This window comes from Panthera pardus, unplaced genomic scaffold (assembly GCF_024362965.1).
Source record: "Panthera pardus isolate Hobbes unplaced genomic scaffold, ASM2436296v1 HiC_scaffold_16, whole genome shotgun sequence".
NCBI classification, from domain to species: Eukaryota; Metazoa; Chordata; class Mammalia; order Carnivora; family Felidae; genus Panthera; species Panthera pardus.
Genome location: NW_026526721.1, coordinates 87,153,116 through 87,173,144, shown reverse-complemented (window position 1 = coordinate 87,173,144; position 20,029 = coordinate 87,153,116). Strand labels below are relative to the sequence as shown.

Genomic DNA, 20,029 nt, shown 5'->3' with positions numbered 1-20,029 from the left:
TGGGTCATCTTTTGACCTTGACATAATTGAAGCTTTTAGATAAATCCATTTAAAAGAGCTACCTGGTGGAGTTCCTTCCATGTGCCAATAATAAGTCTATTTTTAAAAATCAGGAAACAAGCTAAGGTATGCTTAATTGCCAACTGATAGCCACATAGTCAATAAGGGGGAAAGGAGAGAGTCACATGCCAATAAAGATGGAAAGCACTTGCCTCCAAGCCTGCCTCACTTATGTCAGGACCCTCTCCTCACTTGTTCCAGGCTCGCTCCCTGCATCATAGAGCCAAACTTGTCTCAGATCTTGAGAGGATCAGAAGCCACTGTGTCATTCTCCATGATCCTGAACACCTTTCCCTCTTGGAAACACACTAAAGCCAGTCTTTGAATCTGAATATAATTCTTGACATTTGTATTTGTCCTTCAGTCTTGGACCTGCATTTGTCTGCTGGCTCTGGACTAGCCAATTAGAATATTCCTCATTGTAGCCCTAGCACTCTTGACCCAAACTCCTGCCAACAGGTTGCTGGGCTCTACCTTACCACCATCAGCACAAGAGGGGTTTTCCACTGGGGTAACGAGACACACTGTACTGTGATCGGTTATGAAGGCCACCACATTAAAGCTGGTGCATAACTGGGAGACTATGCTGCAGCCTGACCTTCAGAAATTGGTAATGCCCATGGAGTAGACTGCATGAGAATGTGTGTCATGAAGGGGAAAAAATTAAGAATCACTGCTTTAAAGAAGAGCTTCATCTTGGGGCGTCTGAGTGGCTCAGTCAGTTAAACATCTGGCTCTTGATTTCACCTCAGGTCATGATACCACAGTTCATGGGTTCAAACCGCACATCAGGCTCTGTGCTGATGGCCTGGATCCTGCTTGGGATTCTCTCTCTCCCTCTCTCTCTACCCCTCCCCTCCTCATGTTCTCTCTCTCTCAAAATAAATAAACTTAAAAAAATTTACAAAAAGAAGAGCTTCATCTTATAATGATACTTAAGGAGCAAAAGGAAAAGTGCAATGATGTATCCCACTGCACCAAGTATCAACTCCTCTGAGACCTGGTTTTCACAGCTCTTCACACTCTAGCTACACAACACGGACCCTCCACTTCATGAAGTTCCAACCTCCCACCCAATCCCTACATACTATGCTCACATCAGAGAACATATTCGATTGCCCTTCCCAGAACGTCTGTCTAATATTCTTCCTCTTCTTTGCCTATCAACTTCCCCTTCATCTAGGAAGCCTTCCCTAAAGTTCATGTTTATATCACCCTCCTTAGAGTATTTAGAGCCTGTGAAATATTTCTTGGGTTTACCTACAGATAATGGAAAGCCATTGATGGATGTTAACCTTAGTTAACATGTTAGTTAACATGTTAGTAAGGACATAACCTTACTAAAAGTATGCTTTAGAAAAAATAATTCTAGTGGAAATGGACTGCAATAAAGATTAAAAACAGAAGAGAACATGACTTTTTCCTTTCATAGTCTGTAAATCAGAATCTGAATAAAATTCAAATGTTGCAATGGGTAAATATGTTTTTAAGTCTCATTTAATCTACAGGCCCCTTCTCTATTTTATCTTAGCAATTATTTATTAAACACTCCAGGGTATCTGTTCTCAAAGTCTCAATTTCATTGATTGCGTCCCCACTATATTTTATAACATGTTCTTCTGTCCCCTTTGTTTTCTATAAATTGTTTGTTGGCTCCAGAGAATTGATAAGATTCAAGTTTGGTTATTTTTGTTTTTGTTTTTCACAAGACTAATTCATAACTGATACTCTTTTTTGATGATAACAGTCATTGATGATCAAAGCCTAAGAACTTTAGCTTCTTAAGAGCTGAAAAATGATGACAGTTTAATCTTCCTTAATTAGGTGAAATATTTCTATAAAGACAAACTTTACTTTAGCTATTTGGTTTCCCAGTGCTTTTGTTAATATTGGAAATGTAGGATGAGTGATTCTTTCCCTATACTTACCAATTTTCAACGTAATAAGTTTGTTTCCTAGCATCTTCTAATGGTAACCAGTTGCCTTTTTAAAATAATACTGTGAAATCACAAATTAAACATATTTGTTATATTTCCATTCATTTTAGTTGTTATTCTGATTAATAGTCAGATTGTTCTATCTCTGCACTTTCAAGTCAGCCCCTAAATCCTTTTCAAATGATCCCGATAGTCTTTGATAGATGTCTTGCTACCTGGTATGATTCCTCTTGTATAGCTCCTGCCCTAGCTCTGGCTTCGGCTAAGGAAACTTCATCCCTTTTAGGGACAATGCTGGCATTTTCACCAGCAATCTTGACCCACTCTGAACTCCTATTATATCCCTGCATCTCACCCCAACCCTATACCTCTAAGTGACTTGAGAATGAAATGAGGGTCTGGCTGGTCCTCATGAATAGGTTCAGGCTCAAAGACTGCTGAAGGTCAAGAATGTCTGTGACAAAAGTTACTAGGTGATAATGATAAAATAATGGCACTACATTTGAAGTGGCTATTGTGACATAACCACATCAAAATGTCCTGCTGTAAGACAGGTAACCAGTTAGCTATTCGAGGAAACCAGACAGACCGTATGATAGACAGTGGAATCAGACTGACCTGGATTTGAATGCCAGATCTGTCATTTAAAAAGTTGTATGACCTTGGGCAAATTATTTAATCCCTGTAAGCCTCAGCTTCATCATCCATAAAATAGGGTAGTTGTCAGTGTGATGCATATAAAATACCAGACTCATGACATGGCAAGTACTCAGTAAATGAAAATGATGATTATTTTTTGTGTTTTATTTTTGTCACAAAAATTGATGTAGTGACAGAGGGTAGATTCGAAAATAGTCCAAAACACTAGCCACTGTCCACATGTGCCTACTGAGCACTTTAGATGTGGTTAGCCTGCATTGCTTTGTGTTACAAGTATAAAACAGGCACTCAATCTTAAAGCCTTCATTTTCTTTTTTAAAACAAAGCATAAATTATTCTATTAATAATTTTTATTTTATTACATGTTGATAATATTTGGAGTATATTAGGTTAAATAAAATATATTCTTATAATTAATCTCTACTCTTTCTTTTTATTTTTTTATTGTGACTATTAGAAAACTTAAAATTACCTATATGGTTCATATTATACTTTCATTGAATTGTGGTCCTCTAGAGATAGTAAGAAATTATATACAAGAATTTGGAGACTGAGTGGCTGAGGTGTGAGGGACAGGGAAATCACTTCTTTCGTTTATCCCTATATGTTTAACATCTTCTAATATGAAGCAACTTTTAATATATGCTTTTTTAAATTTTTTTAATGTTTACTTATTTTTGAGGGCGAGATTGAGAACAGAGCATAAGCAGGGGAGGATCAGAGAGAGACGGAGACACAAAATCTGAAGCAGGCTCCAGGCTCCGAGCTGTCGGCACAGAGCCCAATGCAGGGCTCAAACTCACGAGCTGTGAGATCATGACCTAAGCCGAAGCTGGACGCTCAACCGACTGAGCCACCCAGGTGCCCCAATAAATGCTTCTTAATGGCTTGATGTCCGTTTTTTCGAGACACCAACCATATACACTGGCTGTTTTTCCCTGCTTGAAAAGAGGCAGTTTTTCTGGGTCTTGATAACAGATGTTGGACAAGGTAATGAAATCAGTTCCTTTCAGAGAGAGATTTACATTGATTAGTACCTATCATACTCCAGGCACTTAACATGTCTTCTCACTTAATACCAAAACAATTGTTGGAGGTAGATATTACAGCCCCCCTCATTTTTACAGGTAACAAAATTGAGATTCAGAGAGGTTAATTAACTCACCCCATATCACAGAGCAAGGAAGAAATGAAAGTGAGCGGTAAAAGTGACCCTATCTGCCTCCATGCTGCTTCTTTCCAATTTGGGTGGTTATTTAGGGGTAGATGTGTAGGATTCCAATTTCTGACACTCGCTCATCTTCAGTGGTTTCTCTTAGTCTCCTGGCTTCTTAGTTCTTAATGTGGAAGCCAAAATCATATATGCTACAAAATGCAGGAGATGCAAGATATTTAAGCAACCTATTCCAAGGTAATTATATTATTTATGTTATAATTATCCTTAGCAATTGAATTATCACATCAGGCCTTTTTTAGACAATAATAAAAACATACATTTTAAAAGGAACTATATATCTAACATATATTGTCAAGAGTATTTCACCACAAAATCCAAGCAGTTTGAATGGGTTTTTCTTCAACTTGTGGCCTTCAAAAAGGAATCACTATTTCTGCTGCTGGTTCTTTTTTTTTTTTTTTCTTGTATCTTTAAGTACAGTTCCTTCCACCAAATCAAAGTAGGATTTAGAATTTAAAAAATATTTTCCTTTGCCAACTTAGTGACTTTGCATCATGAAAAACTACTTTTATAATTAGACCCATTTGCCTTTTACCTGAAGCCTTAAACAGCTTATCTAAGAAAACCTAAAATCTCCAGGACTAATTATTGGCATATGTCCTAGAATATTTCTGGTATCTCTTCTAGCTAGTATTCAATGATTTCTTAGAATTCTGTCTCAAATCCCTTTATCAGAATAATGGTATTAATTTGGCATATTAGGTATATTAGTATATACAGATAAACATTTATTTATATACACATAAATAAATAGCTACATATAAATAAGTAGCTGCCAATAATGTCATGTTCATTGTTGTAATTAATCCTCACAAAAAAATTTTGAAGATTACATCATATTCCCACTTCACAGATAAGGAAACTGAGACTCGGAGAAGTTAATTAACTTGTATCCAATGTAATATTGATAGCAAAAGGGCAGAAATGGGACATGAACTCAAGTTTACTCTGCTTTCAGAGCTCATGGTTTCTTACCACTATTCCATTTAGCAATTAAAGACAAGGATAAATCAAAGGAATAATCCTGTTGGCAAAAAGAAAGAGATAGGGCACTCAATTTGAGGCTGAGAACAGCAAGTTCAGAATGCTAGTTTCCTCCAGGAGTAGAATTTTACACATATTATCAGTAGTCCGTTCAGAGCACCTACTAGGAGAGACCATGGACTAAATAAAGTCCATTCAGTGATGACCACAGTTGGACCTATGAACTATATTCTCTTGCCCCCAAAATATCTCTCTCACCAATATGCTACAGCATCTAAAGCATTGACGATCACAGCCCCCTCCTTGGGATAGAGTGGTGATTTAACAATTGAGTTATAAATGAGCTGTGTGGTGAGGCAGCGTAGGGAGTGGGAGAAATTAGATAGAAGAGTCTGTTGGAATCCTGACACCAAGACAGGGTTTGTACCCAAGATGTCCCGCTCTACAGAAATGCCTAGGTCCACTGAAATCCTTTTCAAGAGTCATGGGGGGATTTCATTCTGCCTCCTTATTTGGTGCTTAATTTCTCCTCCCTCTACTTTACTAGATTTCCCATGAGCATTACTGAAGACTTCATTTTAAAAATTAACAGAATGTAATATAGAAAGAAGTTATATCTAACCAAAGTGAAATTATAAAGCCATGTTGTAAGAATAGACCTTGACTGCAATTTTCCAAAGCAGAACGAAATAAAATTTTTCAGATGAAAGGAAACTTAGACTCATCTCCTTCATTTCTCTCATGTTATATATGAGGAACAGGAGGCCAGGAGGCAAAAGCGGTCTCAAAACCTCAAAAGAGGTTGAGAGAGCATGGGTTTTGGAGTTGGACAGGGTTGGTTCGAAATTCTGAATCATCACTTTATAGATCAATAGTTGATAGCTGTGACTTGAGACAATTTACTTACTTTTCTGGATATTGGCTTCCTCTTCTGGTAAGCAGCGAGAGCTCCCAAACAGATTGCTGTATTTCATGAAACAATGCATATACATGCATTATTTGTATAGGTCTGGAGAAGAACCTCATACCTTTATGTTTATTATTGGCATTTCTAGCTCTTCTCTATTAAAAAAAACTCTTATTATAGTTTAGTGTCCTTGATTTTCAACTGAAATAGAAGAATTAAACCATATTCACCAAGAAGAGATGGATGGTTTCAGCATAAATCTGTCATTTGTACCAATCTGAGGCACACGTGAGTTATGAGCAGGTTTTCTCACACCACCTGTGTATGTGTGATGCCCAATAGAGTGAATGTTTAACAATTAAACTAGTTTTAAATATGTAGCATGGAAGGAATCAAACTGAACATCAGTTGTGATTATCTGCTTGAAAAGCTCATTAAGAAATGAATTATGGAATAGTGGACTAATTAAGCCCATGTAGAAATATGTGTTCCATTTCTGCATAAGACTCTTTTTTTTTAAATGACTCAAACAGAAGGACTTGATATATTCGTATGGCAATTTGGAAAAAAAGATTCTATTTCCTCCAAATGAAAAACACTAACATTTACTGAGTGCCTACTCAATGTCATACATTATTTCAAATTATCTGCATGGTGAATCTTTATGATATCTGTTATTACTCCGATTTTCTTGATGAGGAAAATGAGGCTCAGAGAAGTTTAACAATGTATTTAGGTTATATAATTACTGTGTTGTAGAGCTGGGATTTCAACCTGCAACTAATTTCAAGGCTTTTTCAACTAAGCCTGGAGACAATTATTTCTGATAGCTGTTGTGACTGTAGATGTCATGTACAACTTGCTTCATTATATGCACATGCATAACAATCTTACCTTAAAGACCCCCATGCACCCCTGTGTGGCCGATCTGGCCCCTCCTCTAGACTGTAAGGTCCATAAAAGGGGGGCCATGCATTTTGTGTTCAGCAATATATCCCCAACACCCAGCTCAGTGCCTGTCACATGCTACGTCTTCAGTATTTGTTAAGAACTGAATTCACTAAAAGAATAGCGTTGAGTTCCACATCCTTTCACAGATGGCAACATTGAGGATAAAAGGAGTGTTTTGCCTTCATTCATACAACTTTTCGGCCACAGAGTGAAGATTAGAAGCCCAGAGCCTCAGAAATGCTATGCTCAGTGAGCCAAGTCACCAGCAGGCTAACGGACAGGTACATTATTTAAGTCGGGCTGTGTCCTCCTGAAGCAGAAGTCAAACACATCCTGATTACGTGAGCAGCAGTCCAGTCAGCATATGTGACAGGTCACAAGTGACTCCTGCACCCATCTCCAGCCACAGGAGTCCGAACATTGTCAACCCGGCTGCTGAAAAGCAGTCTGCAAAAAAAAATTCACAGAACCCATTTTCCCTTATTTGATTCCTCTCAAAGAGGCCATTAGTGTTCAGTGATACCCTTCTTTACCTCTACAACTGAGCAGCAAACAGTGCCATTCACTCCATCTTTCAGGCATCAGACTGGGGAGGAAAGGTCTTTCACATCCCTGTTAGGAGATATGGTCACAAGGCTTTTCAATGGTACTGACTAGTCCCCCAGATGATACTAACATTTAGGGGGCAGAGAGAGGATCAGGCACCCAACAAAGAAACGGAAGGAACAGCTAGAGAGCGAGAAAGAAAAACAAGAGAGCCTTGTCCTGTAAGTCAAGGTTGTAAAGCATCTTAGAAGTAGGAAACGACCAACGATATTAATGTCAAATTCCGTAAGCTGAGCAAGTTAAATAAGATGTGAAGAGACAAGAAACTATCAGATATGCCCACTGGGAAGTCACAGCACCCTTAGAAAGAGCAGTTCTGGTAGAGTGCAAATGTCGATTTGTTATTCCACTCCTCCATAGACTGTACACTCTCCTTAGGAGCAAATATGATGGCCTGTCACCCACAGCACCCAGTACGGTGCCTGGCACGTACAGGCACTTAACAAATGTCGTCAAATGGACGCCCAAATGAACTCATTAAAACAAGACGTCATAGTTTATTTTAGAAACAAACATCCCAAAGACATTTAAAGCGGCTCTTAAGATGTACCAGTGTTTTCTACATTAAATCACTAGGTCTAAAATTATCACCATACATTTGGCTTCTCCCTCCAAAGGCCCTGAAGCCAAAACAACTCGGTTCCTATGGAGAACATATAATTTGCCGTCTGCAAAGATAGTGTCTCTCAGATTAGAAGCATTCCTAAATTTCTGTGCTTAGAGTGACCTTTCAAGTTGCTGCTGTGATGTCATTAGTGTTACAATTTTACACAACATTAGGCATGTAATTATGTGTTAAATAGTTCTGCTGGCTCCTGCTTGCTGTTTAATAAAGCAGAGTGCGTTAAGAGTATCCCATATGCGTAGCTCAAGGCCACCGACACCAGAAAACGGCATCCGTCCGCTTGTTCTTCCCCTGCCTCATATGCTACTCGTCCTTGCAGCTGTCACCCCGAGGCCTCGGCACTGGTTCCAGTGGAGAAGCCACTGCCCAGAACAGTACTCAGAAATGTTACTCTCCCGCTGAAGCTTCTAGAGACAGGGCGAGTCTCCATAAAGGATTCAACTTAAATGAAATCAGAACCTGAGAGTTTGCAGCCGTGTTTCTCACCTGGGCTGCACATCAGAATCACCTGAAGCAGCTTTTATACAACATTCCAGTGCAAGGTCCCCACCCCAACGATCCTCACTGGTCAGGCTGAAGACCCAGTGTTTGTTAGACATTTCCTCAGGTGGTTGTAGTGTGTGGCCAGGGTTCAGGGACACTGTCTTTTGCTCTCCCAGCTTAGGATACGTACCAGAAATTAACGGGAATGAGGAAGTACTTCAGATTTCATGATTTCAGTATCTCAGAAAACTGTTTTTCCTCTATTGAGTGCCACTGACCCATCAGAAAAAAAAAAAAAAAATCAATAGTCTAAATGTGCAAATACCAAGCAACTTAATTGGATTTTTTTTTACAAAAAGATAAAATCCCGTTCATTTGCTATAAAAATTAATAACAAGGGGAAAAAGAAAGAAACTGATGTTTAGTATGTGCCTCGATCTCACTTTAGGTCCTTAGGCATCTGTCACTCCACTAATCTTCCAAGCAACCCAGAAAAACAAATGTCACCACTCCCATTTTTCCAGTTGAGGAAATTTAGACGCCGAGGTGTTAAACTGACTTGTCCAAGGTCACACGGTTGGTAGCTGGTGATGCCAGGAGGCAAACAGACAAATAGGCCCCATCTGGCTCTCCTTGGACCATGCTGCCTTTCTAAAGAAAACCTTATTGGATGACAATTCAGCAAGCAACAGAAACTTTTGGCCAAGTCAGTGAAAGAGACAGAGGGAACAGGACAATCAGGAGAAGGAGCAGGAGGAGGTGTGAGTGGGGGAAGGAATGACAACTTGTGCTGAGCTCAGGGTTGGTCAGGAAGGAGCTGCAGCTGCACCCAGCAGCACTGAGCCACAACACGGGAGGCCAGAGTCATACCAACAATTATGCTTTCAAATGGCTACTTGGACAGTCAGGCGGCAAACATAAGCAGCGTGTCATTGTGTGAACTACATTGTGCCATAAACGTATGTAAGATGCAGCCCTGCCCTGGAAGGGCCTGTGGCCTAGCAGGGGTGGCAGATTTGCATACAAGCAGGAGAGACCATGCCTTGCTCTAACAGAAGTGGAGTACCAAGGATTGGGAGCAGAGCTGAGGGAGCTGCTACCGTGGGTCAGAGAAAGGCTTCCCAGAAGAGGTGACATCTGAGACAGCCCTGGAGACAAAGAAACTCCTTCACCAGGCTGGGAAGTGAGGCAGAGAGAAAGCTTGAAAAGAGTCAAGGAGGTAGAAACCAGAGTCAAGGTGTGCTTGAGCAATGAAAGAGGCCCTTTGTAAGTTCCTGAGACAAAGAAATTGTCACATTCTCACAGACACCCTGTTTTCATTCAAGGCTGAGATTGGGTCTTTTAGGTTGCTGGGTTTTCGACCACATTCATCTGGAGTCACACGAGTCATGGCCCTGCCAGGCTCACTGCAAGTCCTAGGTCACTTTGTGATGGAACTGGATCCAGGCTTCCGCCCCCTGCCCACAGCCCGTGCCACCACTAACACAGGTCTCTGCTCATGCTAGGATTCCAAATCGCAAAATTGTATAAAGTGTTTTTTTCTGTCTCTGTATCACTGTTCTTATCACAATTCAAATGAGATGTTCCTTGTCTTAGAATGTGAGTGAAGTTGAGGTAATTATTTAAGAGTTCAGGAGGACTGCCTTTGAGCTCAGAGAGCCTCCAAATCAACTTCCATTAACATATCCTGGGAGTTTCTTTGAAGCCTGGAAATTTTTTCAACTTCCACAGAACCTTTATACTGTTGTCCTGAAAGCAGCTACTCCTTTTCAGTTTAATTAACAGCAAACCTAACAGGCTTTAAATAACAGTTTGTCTTTATGAAAGGACATTGGGCTGGAGAAACCCCAATTCCACTCAGTGACCTAACCTGAGGAGTCACTGAGTCCCTTCTAACAAGCTTTACATGGTTAATTAGAATGAATATATCTTTCGTCTCCCACTTTCCATATCTTAAAACGACAGAGCCAGGTACATGCTAGAATAATGACACACAGTCTGAAAGTATCCTAAGCATATTAAAATCACTGCAGCTCTTTGCACTTAGAATGATTTCAAAGCATCCATAATGTGTATGGTGTGTCTATTAAATGCTGGTTAATAACCAGTAACAGGGCAGGAACTCACTAATTTATTGCTTTACCTTAACTCAAAGTGTGCCAGTTTTCTGTCTACTCCACGTCCCTAGTCCTTCCAGAGTGACTGAGCTGAGCAGAAGATTCTACTAGAGTCAGTGCTGAAGTAACTTCCTGGAAGTTTAAGCCAGTCCACATTCTTATGGAGTATTTCATTCAACTTAGATTCAAATCATTCTTATCTCCTGAAGGCTGACTGGCTTTGGTAATGGATTTAATCTCCATGCTATTTGATGTGTTTTACAGATCTTCAAAAAGGAACATAACTAACTTTCAGTATCTCAGATCCAAGTCATTTAAAGACCTAGCAGATTTGGGGGCACCTGGGTGGCTCAGTCAGGTAAGCTTCCGACTTTAGCTCAGGTCATGATCTCATGGTTCTTGAGTTCAAGAGCCTGCATAGGGCTCTCTGCTCACAGCGCAAAGCCTACATTGGATCCTCTGTCTCCCTCTCTCTCTGCCTCTCCTCACCCCCACATGCGTTCTCTCTCTCTCTCTCTCTCTCTCTCTCTCTCTCTCTCTCTCAAAAATAAATAGGGGCAACTAGGTGGCTCAGTCAGTTAAGTGTCTGACTTCAACTCAGGTCATGATCTCACACTTCATGGGTTTGAGCTATGAGGGGCTCTGTGCTGATAGCTCAGAGTCTGGAGCCTGCTTCGGATTCTGTGTCTGCCCCTCTCCTGATCACATTCTGTCTCACTCTGTCTCAACAATAAATAAACATTTAGAAAAACTTTATAAATAAATAAACATTTTTTTAAAAATAGCTATCAGATTCAACTTCTAAGCCTTTCTAAAATTGTTAAGGGCTTCCATTCAGGTGTATCCTTTCTTCATCTATACTGGTTACCAAACCCCTGCTATCTCCATGGTCCCTGTTCCTTCTTGAATGCTGGCCCCAGAGTTGCAGAAGGAAATCTATTCCCAGACCTAGACCCAGAAAGGCAGTACACAATGACTTGAATATGCTTGGATTCCTTCTACCATTTACTGAATCACAAAATGTTAGACCTGAGAGCAATCATAAAGGTTCTCTATTTCAAACTTTCTATGTTACAGATTAAAAACAATCAAGCCCTGGGACACTTGGGTGGCTCAGTGTGTTAAGCATCCAACTTCAGCTCATGTCATGATCTCACGGTTCATGGGTTTGAGCCCTGCATCAGGCTCTGTGCTGGTGGCTTGGAGTCTGGAGCCTGCTTTGGATTCTGTGTCTCCCTCTCTCTCTGCCCCCTCCCTACTCAAGCTCTGTCTCTCTCTGTCTCTCAAAAATAAATAAACATTGGGAAAATTAAAAAAAAAAAAACAAGAAACAACCAAGCTCTAGCAAAATTAAGTGACTTTCCTAAGGCCACACAGTTATATAGTGACAAAATTGGGCCTCTAACCAACCACTGACTCTAAGTACATGCTCTGAGCCCTTGCTGCTCAGTATTTTCTGAAGACATTCAACAACAGCATCACCTGAGACTGTGTTATTAATGTAAAAACTCAGGCCCTACCCCAGACCCCACCAAATCAGAATCCACATTGTTGTAAAACCCCCAGGTAATTCACAAGCACATTACAGTTTGAGATTCACTGGGCTGAGATCATAATATGTCTTTCTACAGAGAACATGAGAATTTGAGGCAAGCAGACATTGGTTTTGAAGCATGGCTTCACTTTTTCTAAATCTGAGCAAATATTTCAATCTCCTGGAAGTATCATTTGTAATCTGGAAATAATAGCACCATCCACCTTGCAGTTTTCATTATATAAGCACAAGGTGGATATATGAATATACATCTCAAGATATATGAATAAATAATATATGCAAAGTGCCTGGCATGTAGTAGCTAATATATCATATAATAGCTAGTATTTCCAGTCTCATGCCTCCCATTAAAATAGTATTCAACCAAAAAAATGAAGTCATAAGTGATTGTACGTCATGAAGGAATCACTTTCCTTCCTTCCTTTGTTCTATTTGCTCAATATTATTTTAACTTTTATATGTGATTAAGATTTCTATATTTCATATTTCTAAATCCCTAGAAAGTGACTATTATGCAGAAAACAAATAATAATAGCTAACTGCTTTCGGTGCTATGCTTAGAGATGAAAAAACTTACCCCTAAGCCAAATCCTAACCAAGAGAACACAACATTCATCTAACATCCTGACTCTTGATCCTATAAACCTAGCCTCTAGGAACCAGAGAGTATCTGCTTCTGCTCCTGCTGCTGTGATTTTCTCAGAGACTCAAACACCACAGAATGCACCCAACAGCTTTGGCAACAGCAGAGCATATTTAAAAGATGATGTTTTGGGGCCCCTTGTGACTCAGTCAGTTGAGCCTCCAACTTCAGCTCAGGTCATGATCTCACTGTCCGTGAGTTCGAGCCCTACGTGGGGCTCTGTGCTGTCAGCTCAGAGCCTGGAGCCTGCTTCGGATTCTGTGTCTCCCTCTCTCTCTGCTCCTCCCCCACTTGTGTTTTGTCTGTCTCTCTCTCTGTCTCTCAAAAATAAACACTAAAAATTTTTTTAAATAAAAAATAAAAATAAAAGATGATGTTTTGTCATCCAATATGCACATCTGTCAACATCAAGGAAAAGAGTTTAAATAGGAAAGGAGAAATAGAATTTTAGTATCCAAATCTGAACCAAAATAGAGTGTACCAAAGAGTGTGAAACCATACCAAAATTAGATTTGTGGAGAAGGAATATGATGCTAACATCAATTAACCAGGTTTCCCTACGGCAGTGGCTTGGCTGTGGCTCTCCACCCTAGCAGTGCATTAGAAACAAGGAAACTTTTTAAAAATTGAATGCATATTTCTGAGGAAGGGATCTGGTTTTTAAAAGATTCCCAATTAATTGTCATATGCAGCCAAGGTTGAGAACCACTGCCCTATAGCAACAGAAACTTGGCCTTATTTAAGAGAGTCGATCCACCGAAGCTATTGGTTGCTACTGATACAGAGTTCCCCACACTCAAGGCAATGGATTTAACTTCAGTGTGTTCCCCTTCTAGGTCTTTTCACCATTCCTCCAGGACTTCCACTGTAAGGAAAACAGCCCCTGGACCAACATCCTCTAAGATGTTTATATGGACCAGTGGCCGGACCTCTTCATCTTACAGACACGATGAGAAAAGGTAAATTACTGGGGACTCCCGGGGGCTTTTCAGAATCATTTAACCCAACTACCCAGACAGAGTGCCAGTAGGAAAGCAAGAGGCAACTGAGCCTCATGTTTGGCAAGTGTTAATGAGGAACGGGCACTACATTGAGGGAGTAGGGTTTCTGACACTCTGGCCCACCGCCTTGCACTCTCGGTGCTCCCTCCCACTGCATGGCTTTGCAAAGGCTATTCCCTGTCATAGATGCCCTTCATCCATGAACACACATACCTATTCATCACTTAGCTAGCTCCAGCTCTGCTTTCAGAATATCCATTCAATCAGAGCCTCCCACGATCCTCTTGACCAGCACAGACTTTGTAGTTCACAGTGAATCCCCAGCACCTACCACTGTTCCTGGCACACAGTAAATTCTCAATAAATACTGAACCAAAGTGATAAAAATTGCCTTTCAAAGACATGGCAAGGAAGGAAAGCAGAAACTATGAGAGGGTGAAAAGAGGATGGACAAGCCCATGCAGCCCTCAAAGTCCTTAGAAGAAGAAGTAGCATGGGGTAGGGGAGGAGTGGAGGAATGAGAAGAAAGATTGAAAGGCAGAGGCAATGTTAATAAAAGACAAAACGACAATTACACATCTCAGTCTAGCTCTCCCACTTGTGTCTAGGGAGAACATCCATTCATAAAATTCTCTGGCCATTTTTAAATATTTGCTTTCTCTCCGTTTATTTTCTGCCGCTTCTCTCTTTTCCTCATTGACCTTATACTATTACTTGGGTTTGGTGGAGTTGGAAACACAACTACCTACAGCAGCATATTGCAACTTAAGCAAGGCTCATCTGCCTGCAGAAGCTGACAGAAACCAGACCTGATAAATGGTGCTGGACACAGGAAGGACCTGAAGGAGGTTGGCTTGAATGCAGTTTTGAGAGCTGGTACTTTCATTTTTCCTTTTAAAGTCTGTATTACCCTACAGAGGAAATCCTTTGAAAAATTCCAAAAGCAAAATTGTTCTTCGCAGTAACTATATATTACGGTGAAAAACTTGGAAGCGACATTAGTATTCACAACAGAAAACCTGTTAAATAAATCATGAAATGCAATATATCACTTAGCACTTAAAAATACTTTGACATCATATTAACTGAAAAATCAAGTTGAAAAATTGCATACAATCTATGATTGCAGCCACCTTATGTGTGTGTGTATCTACACACACACACACACACACACACAGACACACACACAGGAAAAAGCCTGGAAGGAAAAACATGTTTTTTACTTCTCCATTTTCTAAATGCTTTGTAATATGTTATACTATCTTAATTATGGGGAAAATAATGATATGATGTTTAGGTAAAATTACAGCCCAGAGGCAACTAGTGTTTGAACAAAGTCCTAGTGCTCAACACAGCACAAGAAGATGGACTGAAAATTCGCTATGTTTGTTCATCTGTAGGTTTCCACATGCTTTTTCTCAGGGCTTAATCAAGTTATTTTTCATTTGCTTTCAATCCAAGTAAGTGAATCATTTTTCAGCAAGATCTTTACTGTAAGACTAAAACTCAGTGTGTCATTTGAAAATTGCATATTTTGCATATAATCTCGTTTCCTTAAAAAAAAAAAAATTCCCTGACAGTGATAGTGAGAAATGGCAGAGATTGTGCTGCTCTAGAGCAATATTGTGACTTTCAATGGCCAGCCTGTCTGAGATTTTGAAGGCTTCACCAGAGAAGGTGAAGCGTGACTTATTTCACCTCCTATTTATTCTCATCGAATAATTTAATTAAGTGTGTGTGTGTGTGTGTATATATATATATATATATATATATATATATATATACATATATATATATATAAAACATTTTTACAAAAAGTTTAACACCAGAGAAGAAATTACTATGCACTATATGTTTTATATAAACTGCCCTCTTAATTTATAAGATAGAGATGATTGCGCCCATTTTACAGATGAGGAAGCTGAGGCTCAGAGATTTTTAAATAACTTCCAAGGGTCCAACGACTGGCCAGTGATGGAATCAGAATTTGAACTCAAGGTCATATTCTCTCCCCTGCACCCAGAGCTTCCATCGGCTCTTTCAAACATGAGACATTTGGAACAGCAATGAACAGCCAAGCCCGCAGCGGGGGAGACTGTATTAAAACACAGCTGAAAATCGCATATCAAAGGAGACAGTAAACATGTGGATATGATATGTTGGCAATGTTTGTGCAGTTAAAGGGAGCCAATAATTAGCTTCATATTCTACACCATTAAAATTATATGAAACTCTTAAATTACTACTTTCATTTTTTTTTATTTTCAAGTTATGATTTCAATAACTATAAGATTTAAAATAATTAAACTATTGACTATAAGAAATAATTTTCAGCAAGCTTTATTTATGGGATAGGAATGCCAAGGCCTATGAAATCAATCTGCACGGTTTTAGCCTTGAAAGTCAAAGACAAATGGAAAAACAGCCAACGAACCCAGCAACGGAATCTGCCACTAAGCCAGTATCCTTAGTTTGATGTTGGTTCATTTGTCTGTACCTCTGCCTTGACCACACCTTCCTCTTCACTGCCTAATTCACAGACTCCTGCAGGACAAGACTCCGATTTTAAAACTGATTTGGAACAGCGTCTATTGTGCTGCTTAAGATGCTCTTAGTGGCAGTAATCATGGTGGTAATGAAGGTGATGATGGCTGATAATGAATCTAGATCATTAAGGTCCTCAAGTTAATTACTTGGAAATAAATGAAGTAGGTTGTCTGGCAGCACTGCCCAGCCCTGCTGGCAATGGTTCCACCTCCACTTTCTTATTCTGCAAAGCTGGCCTTTGTGCGCCAGGCTCCTGCAGCGATCCCAGGGGCCAGGCAGCCAAAACTCCTCAGCTCCACTCCGTGCGCCCTCTTCGAGAGACCACAGCCAAACTTGTTAGGACACTGGCTTCCCTGGGATTCCTCAAGAGGTGGAACATCAGGAAATAGCTTACAGACAGGCAGAGCAACCAAAGAGAAGGAAAAGTCCACCCCAAATCCTGAAACCAAATGTCTTATGGCTCAAGGGAAGTTAAAGTCAATTTTGCATTTTTTTCCCATCTGTTTAAATCAAAGCCAGTCCTTGTTCTGATCATCTGCTCTATGCAAAATACTGGTTTCTATCCTTATCCCCCATTCCACGCACCAGCACTATGAAGGAAAACTTTTTCATCTCTGAACAAACTTCTTGGTTAGGTGAGCTTAGTTTAATCCCAAAATTGCAGGCAGCAGAATAAAACAGCATCAACAATAACTAATTCAGAATTTAAAGGAAAGAGAGGTTATCGGCTAAGGACAGTACAGCCAAGCTTTTATCAAATATTCTTTGGGTTGTTTTTATTAAATAGTGAACTGATATAAAGGAATATTCATCATGTTAACACACAAAAGATGATGATATAATAAGCATCTGAGCACCCTTCATTAAGGTTAAAAAATAAAGCAATCAGAATTTTTGAAGCCCTTGTGGATGCTTCCCTAATAGCACCCTCCTCCCTACCCAGAGATAACCACCATCTTGAATGTTCTGTTTGTCATCCCCTTGCTTTTTCTTCAGTTTATCACATTGGAATCTTTAAACAATATATTGTTTACTTCTGAATGTTTGGAGGCTTTATATCAATGGAATCGTGCCTTATGAATTATTCTGAAACTTTTTTCACCAAACATTATGTTTCTATGATTTATCAGTGCCAATGTGGGTAGCTACATCTCATTTTCTCTGCTGTGTAGTCTGCTCTGATATGAATATACTACCATTTATTCATCCAGTCTATTGCTAATAGACATTTGCATCATTTCTAGTTCCTTTTGTACCAACAATGCTGCTATAATCCCTCTTGTCCATGTCTTCTTGTACACTTTGTACAAATATTTCTTAGGATATGTACCTAATGGGTATATTTAGTTCAAAAGTATGTACAGCTTCTACTCTACCAGGTAATGCCATTGCTTTCCACAGCAGCCATTAATGTCATTTCATTGCTCTACAACCTTACATAGGGTTTTCAGACTTTGTTTTTAAGTTTATTTACTTATTTTGAGAGACAGAGAGAGAGCATGAGCAGGGGAGGGACAGAGAGAGAAGGAGAGAGAGAATCCCAAGCAGGCTTTGCACTGTCAGCACAGAGCCCAAGCTCAATGAATTGTGAGCTCATGACTTGAGCCAAAATCAAGTCCGATGCTTAATTGACTGAACCACCCACATGCCCCAGGTTTTGAGATTTTTAATTTTCACCAATCCAGAGGGCACTATGACTTCGATTCCCATTTCTCGGATTACTAATAAGATTGAGCCTGTTTCCTTTGTTCTTTTCTGTGAAGTGCCTGTTCAAATACGAAGTCAAGTTTTCTACTGGATTGTCTTTTTATTGACTTGCAGGAATTCTTTGTAAAAATTTACATTAACCCTTTGGCTGTTTATTGTGTGCAAATAGCTTCTCCCAGTTTGTCCTCACCCTGTTTATGATGTCTTCTCATAAATATATGTTCTTATTTTAATGTGTTAGCATTTTTTTGAACATTTTAAAATCCCTTCCTACTCCAAGTTCAGTTTCCTTAATATTTTGTAGGTGTGCCTTTGACAATTAAGTCTTCAATCATCTGAAGTTGACTTTTGTGTTTTGTGAAGTAGGCATCCAATTTTTTTTCTTTATGGATAACCAAATGGCCCAGCACCTTTTCTTAGATAGAATATCCTTTTCCCAGTGATCTAAAAGCACACATGTATCATATATCAGGTTTCCACACATGCGTGGATATGTTCTTGGATCTCCATTTTGTTTCACTGGTCAACTCTGTCTACCTCAAACAGATACCACCCTTGAGCTTACAAACTTTTGCATTGTAAAAATCTTGGTATCTGACAGGACAAGTTGCCCACCTTGTTCTTTTATAATCAGAAGTGGATTTGCTATCCCTAGATGTTTGTACTTCCATATAAATTTTAGAATCAGCTTGTCAAGTCATACCTACCCCACTTGAAATTTTTATTGAAGTTCTTGAAATTTTATTGGAATTTTATGAAATCCATTAATTAATTTATGGCAAATTTGCAACTTTATGTCATCAAGTCTTTCACTGAATATGATTAATCTCTACACTGATTTGTCTTCCCTAATATTTCCCAATAAAACTTCATAGATACTCCAAAGAGAACTTGCACATAGCTCATTAGATTTATTCCCAAGTGTTTTGATTTTTTAATGTTTAAATTATATTTTCAAAAACAAAATGAATAAATATAAATTATATTTTCTGCTTTTACAGGCATGTGGAAAAGCAAATATATCGACTTTTTCAACTATACTAATTTTCTAATTAATTTTAATAATTTATCCATAGATTCTTTTGCATTTTCTTCACAATCATATCATTAGTGAATAATACATTTTTGCTTCTTTTTTTTCAATAAATATAAAATTCATTTTTTTTTCTTGCCATATTATACAGCCAGTAAACCACAAATAAAACAGATAATAGTGAATATCTTTGCTTTGTTCCTGCTCATAAACATTTCACCACTAAGTATCAGGTTTACTATATTTCCTCTATTTCATCATATTAAGAATGTTTCTATTTCTGGGGCACCTGGGTGGTTCAGTCAGTTGAGCATCCAACTTCAGTTTAGGTCATGATCCTGCAGTTTGTGAGTTCAAGCCCCACACCCTGCTCACTGCTGTCAGCGCAGAGCCTGCTTCGGGTCCTCCATACCTACCCCCCTTGGCCCCTCCCTCACTTGCACTCTCTCAAAAATAAATAAACATTTAAAAAATATTTTTATTTCTAATTTTGTAAAAGTTTTTATCATGAATGGATGTTAATTATTATCAAATATGTTTCTCTTCATATAATGGTAACCCTTTAATATGTTTATACATTACATTGATAATCAAATGATGACCAACATCATATTCCTGGGATAACCCCAAATTGAGAATGATGTGTTTTCACTTTTATATATTGCTAGATTTAGGGAGCTAACTTGTTTTTTAAATGTTTGCATTTATGTTTATGAATGAAATTGGTCCATTACTCTCCTCTTTGTGTTGTACGATTTGCTTTTGGCATCAAAATTTACTAACCTCATAAATAGGTTGGATAGCATTCCATCTTTTTCTATACTCCAGAATGATTTCCATTATGAGGATATTTAAATTTCATGATTCAATTTTTTAATGATTTAGAACTATTCAGATTTTCTAGTTATTTCTGAATCCATTTCAGTAAGTTCTATATTTAAAAGAATTTACTGTATATTTCAGTAAATTATGTATT

The 20,029-nt window shown here is 38.9% G+C and overlaps 1 protein-coding gene across 3 annotated transcripts in view; it reads left to right on the top strand.

Moving 5' to 3' along the window:
- The window catches only part of KCNMB2 (potassium calcium-activated channel subfamily M regulatory beta subunit 2), a 240,228-nt gene that overhangs the window by 192,045 nt on the left and 28,154 nt on the right, over positions 1 to 20,029 (top strand). For all 3 annotated transcript variants that reach the window (XM_019463217.2, XM_053903620.1, XM_053903619.1), the window contains exon 2: positions 13,602 to 13,724. In XM_019463217.2, coding sequence (XP_019318762.1) covers positions 13,669 to 13,724 — 56 coding nt within the window. In that variant the 5' untranslated portion in view covers positions 13,602 to 13,668. The remainder of the gene's footprint in view (positions 1 to 13,601; positions 13,725 to 20,029) is intronic.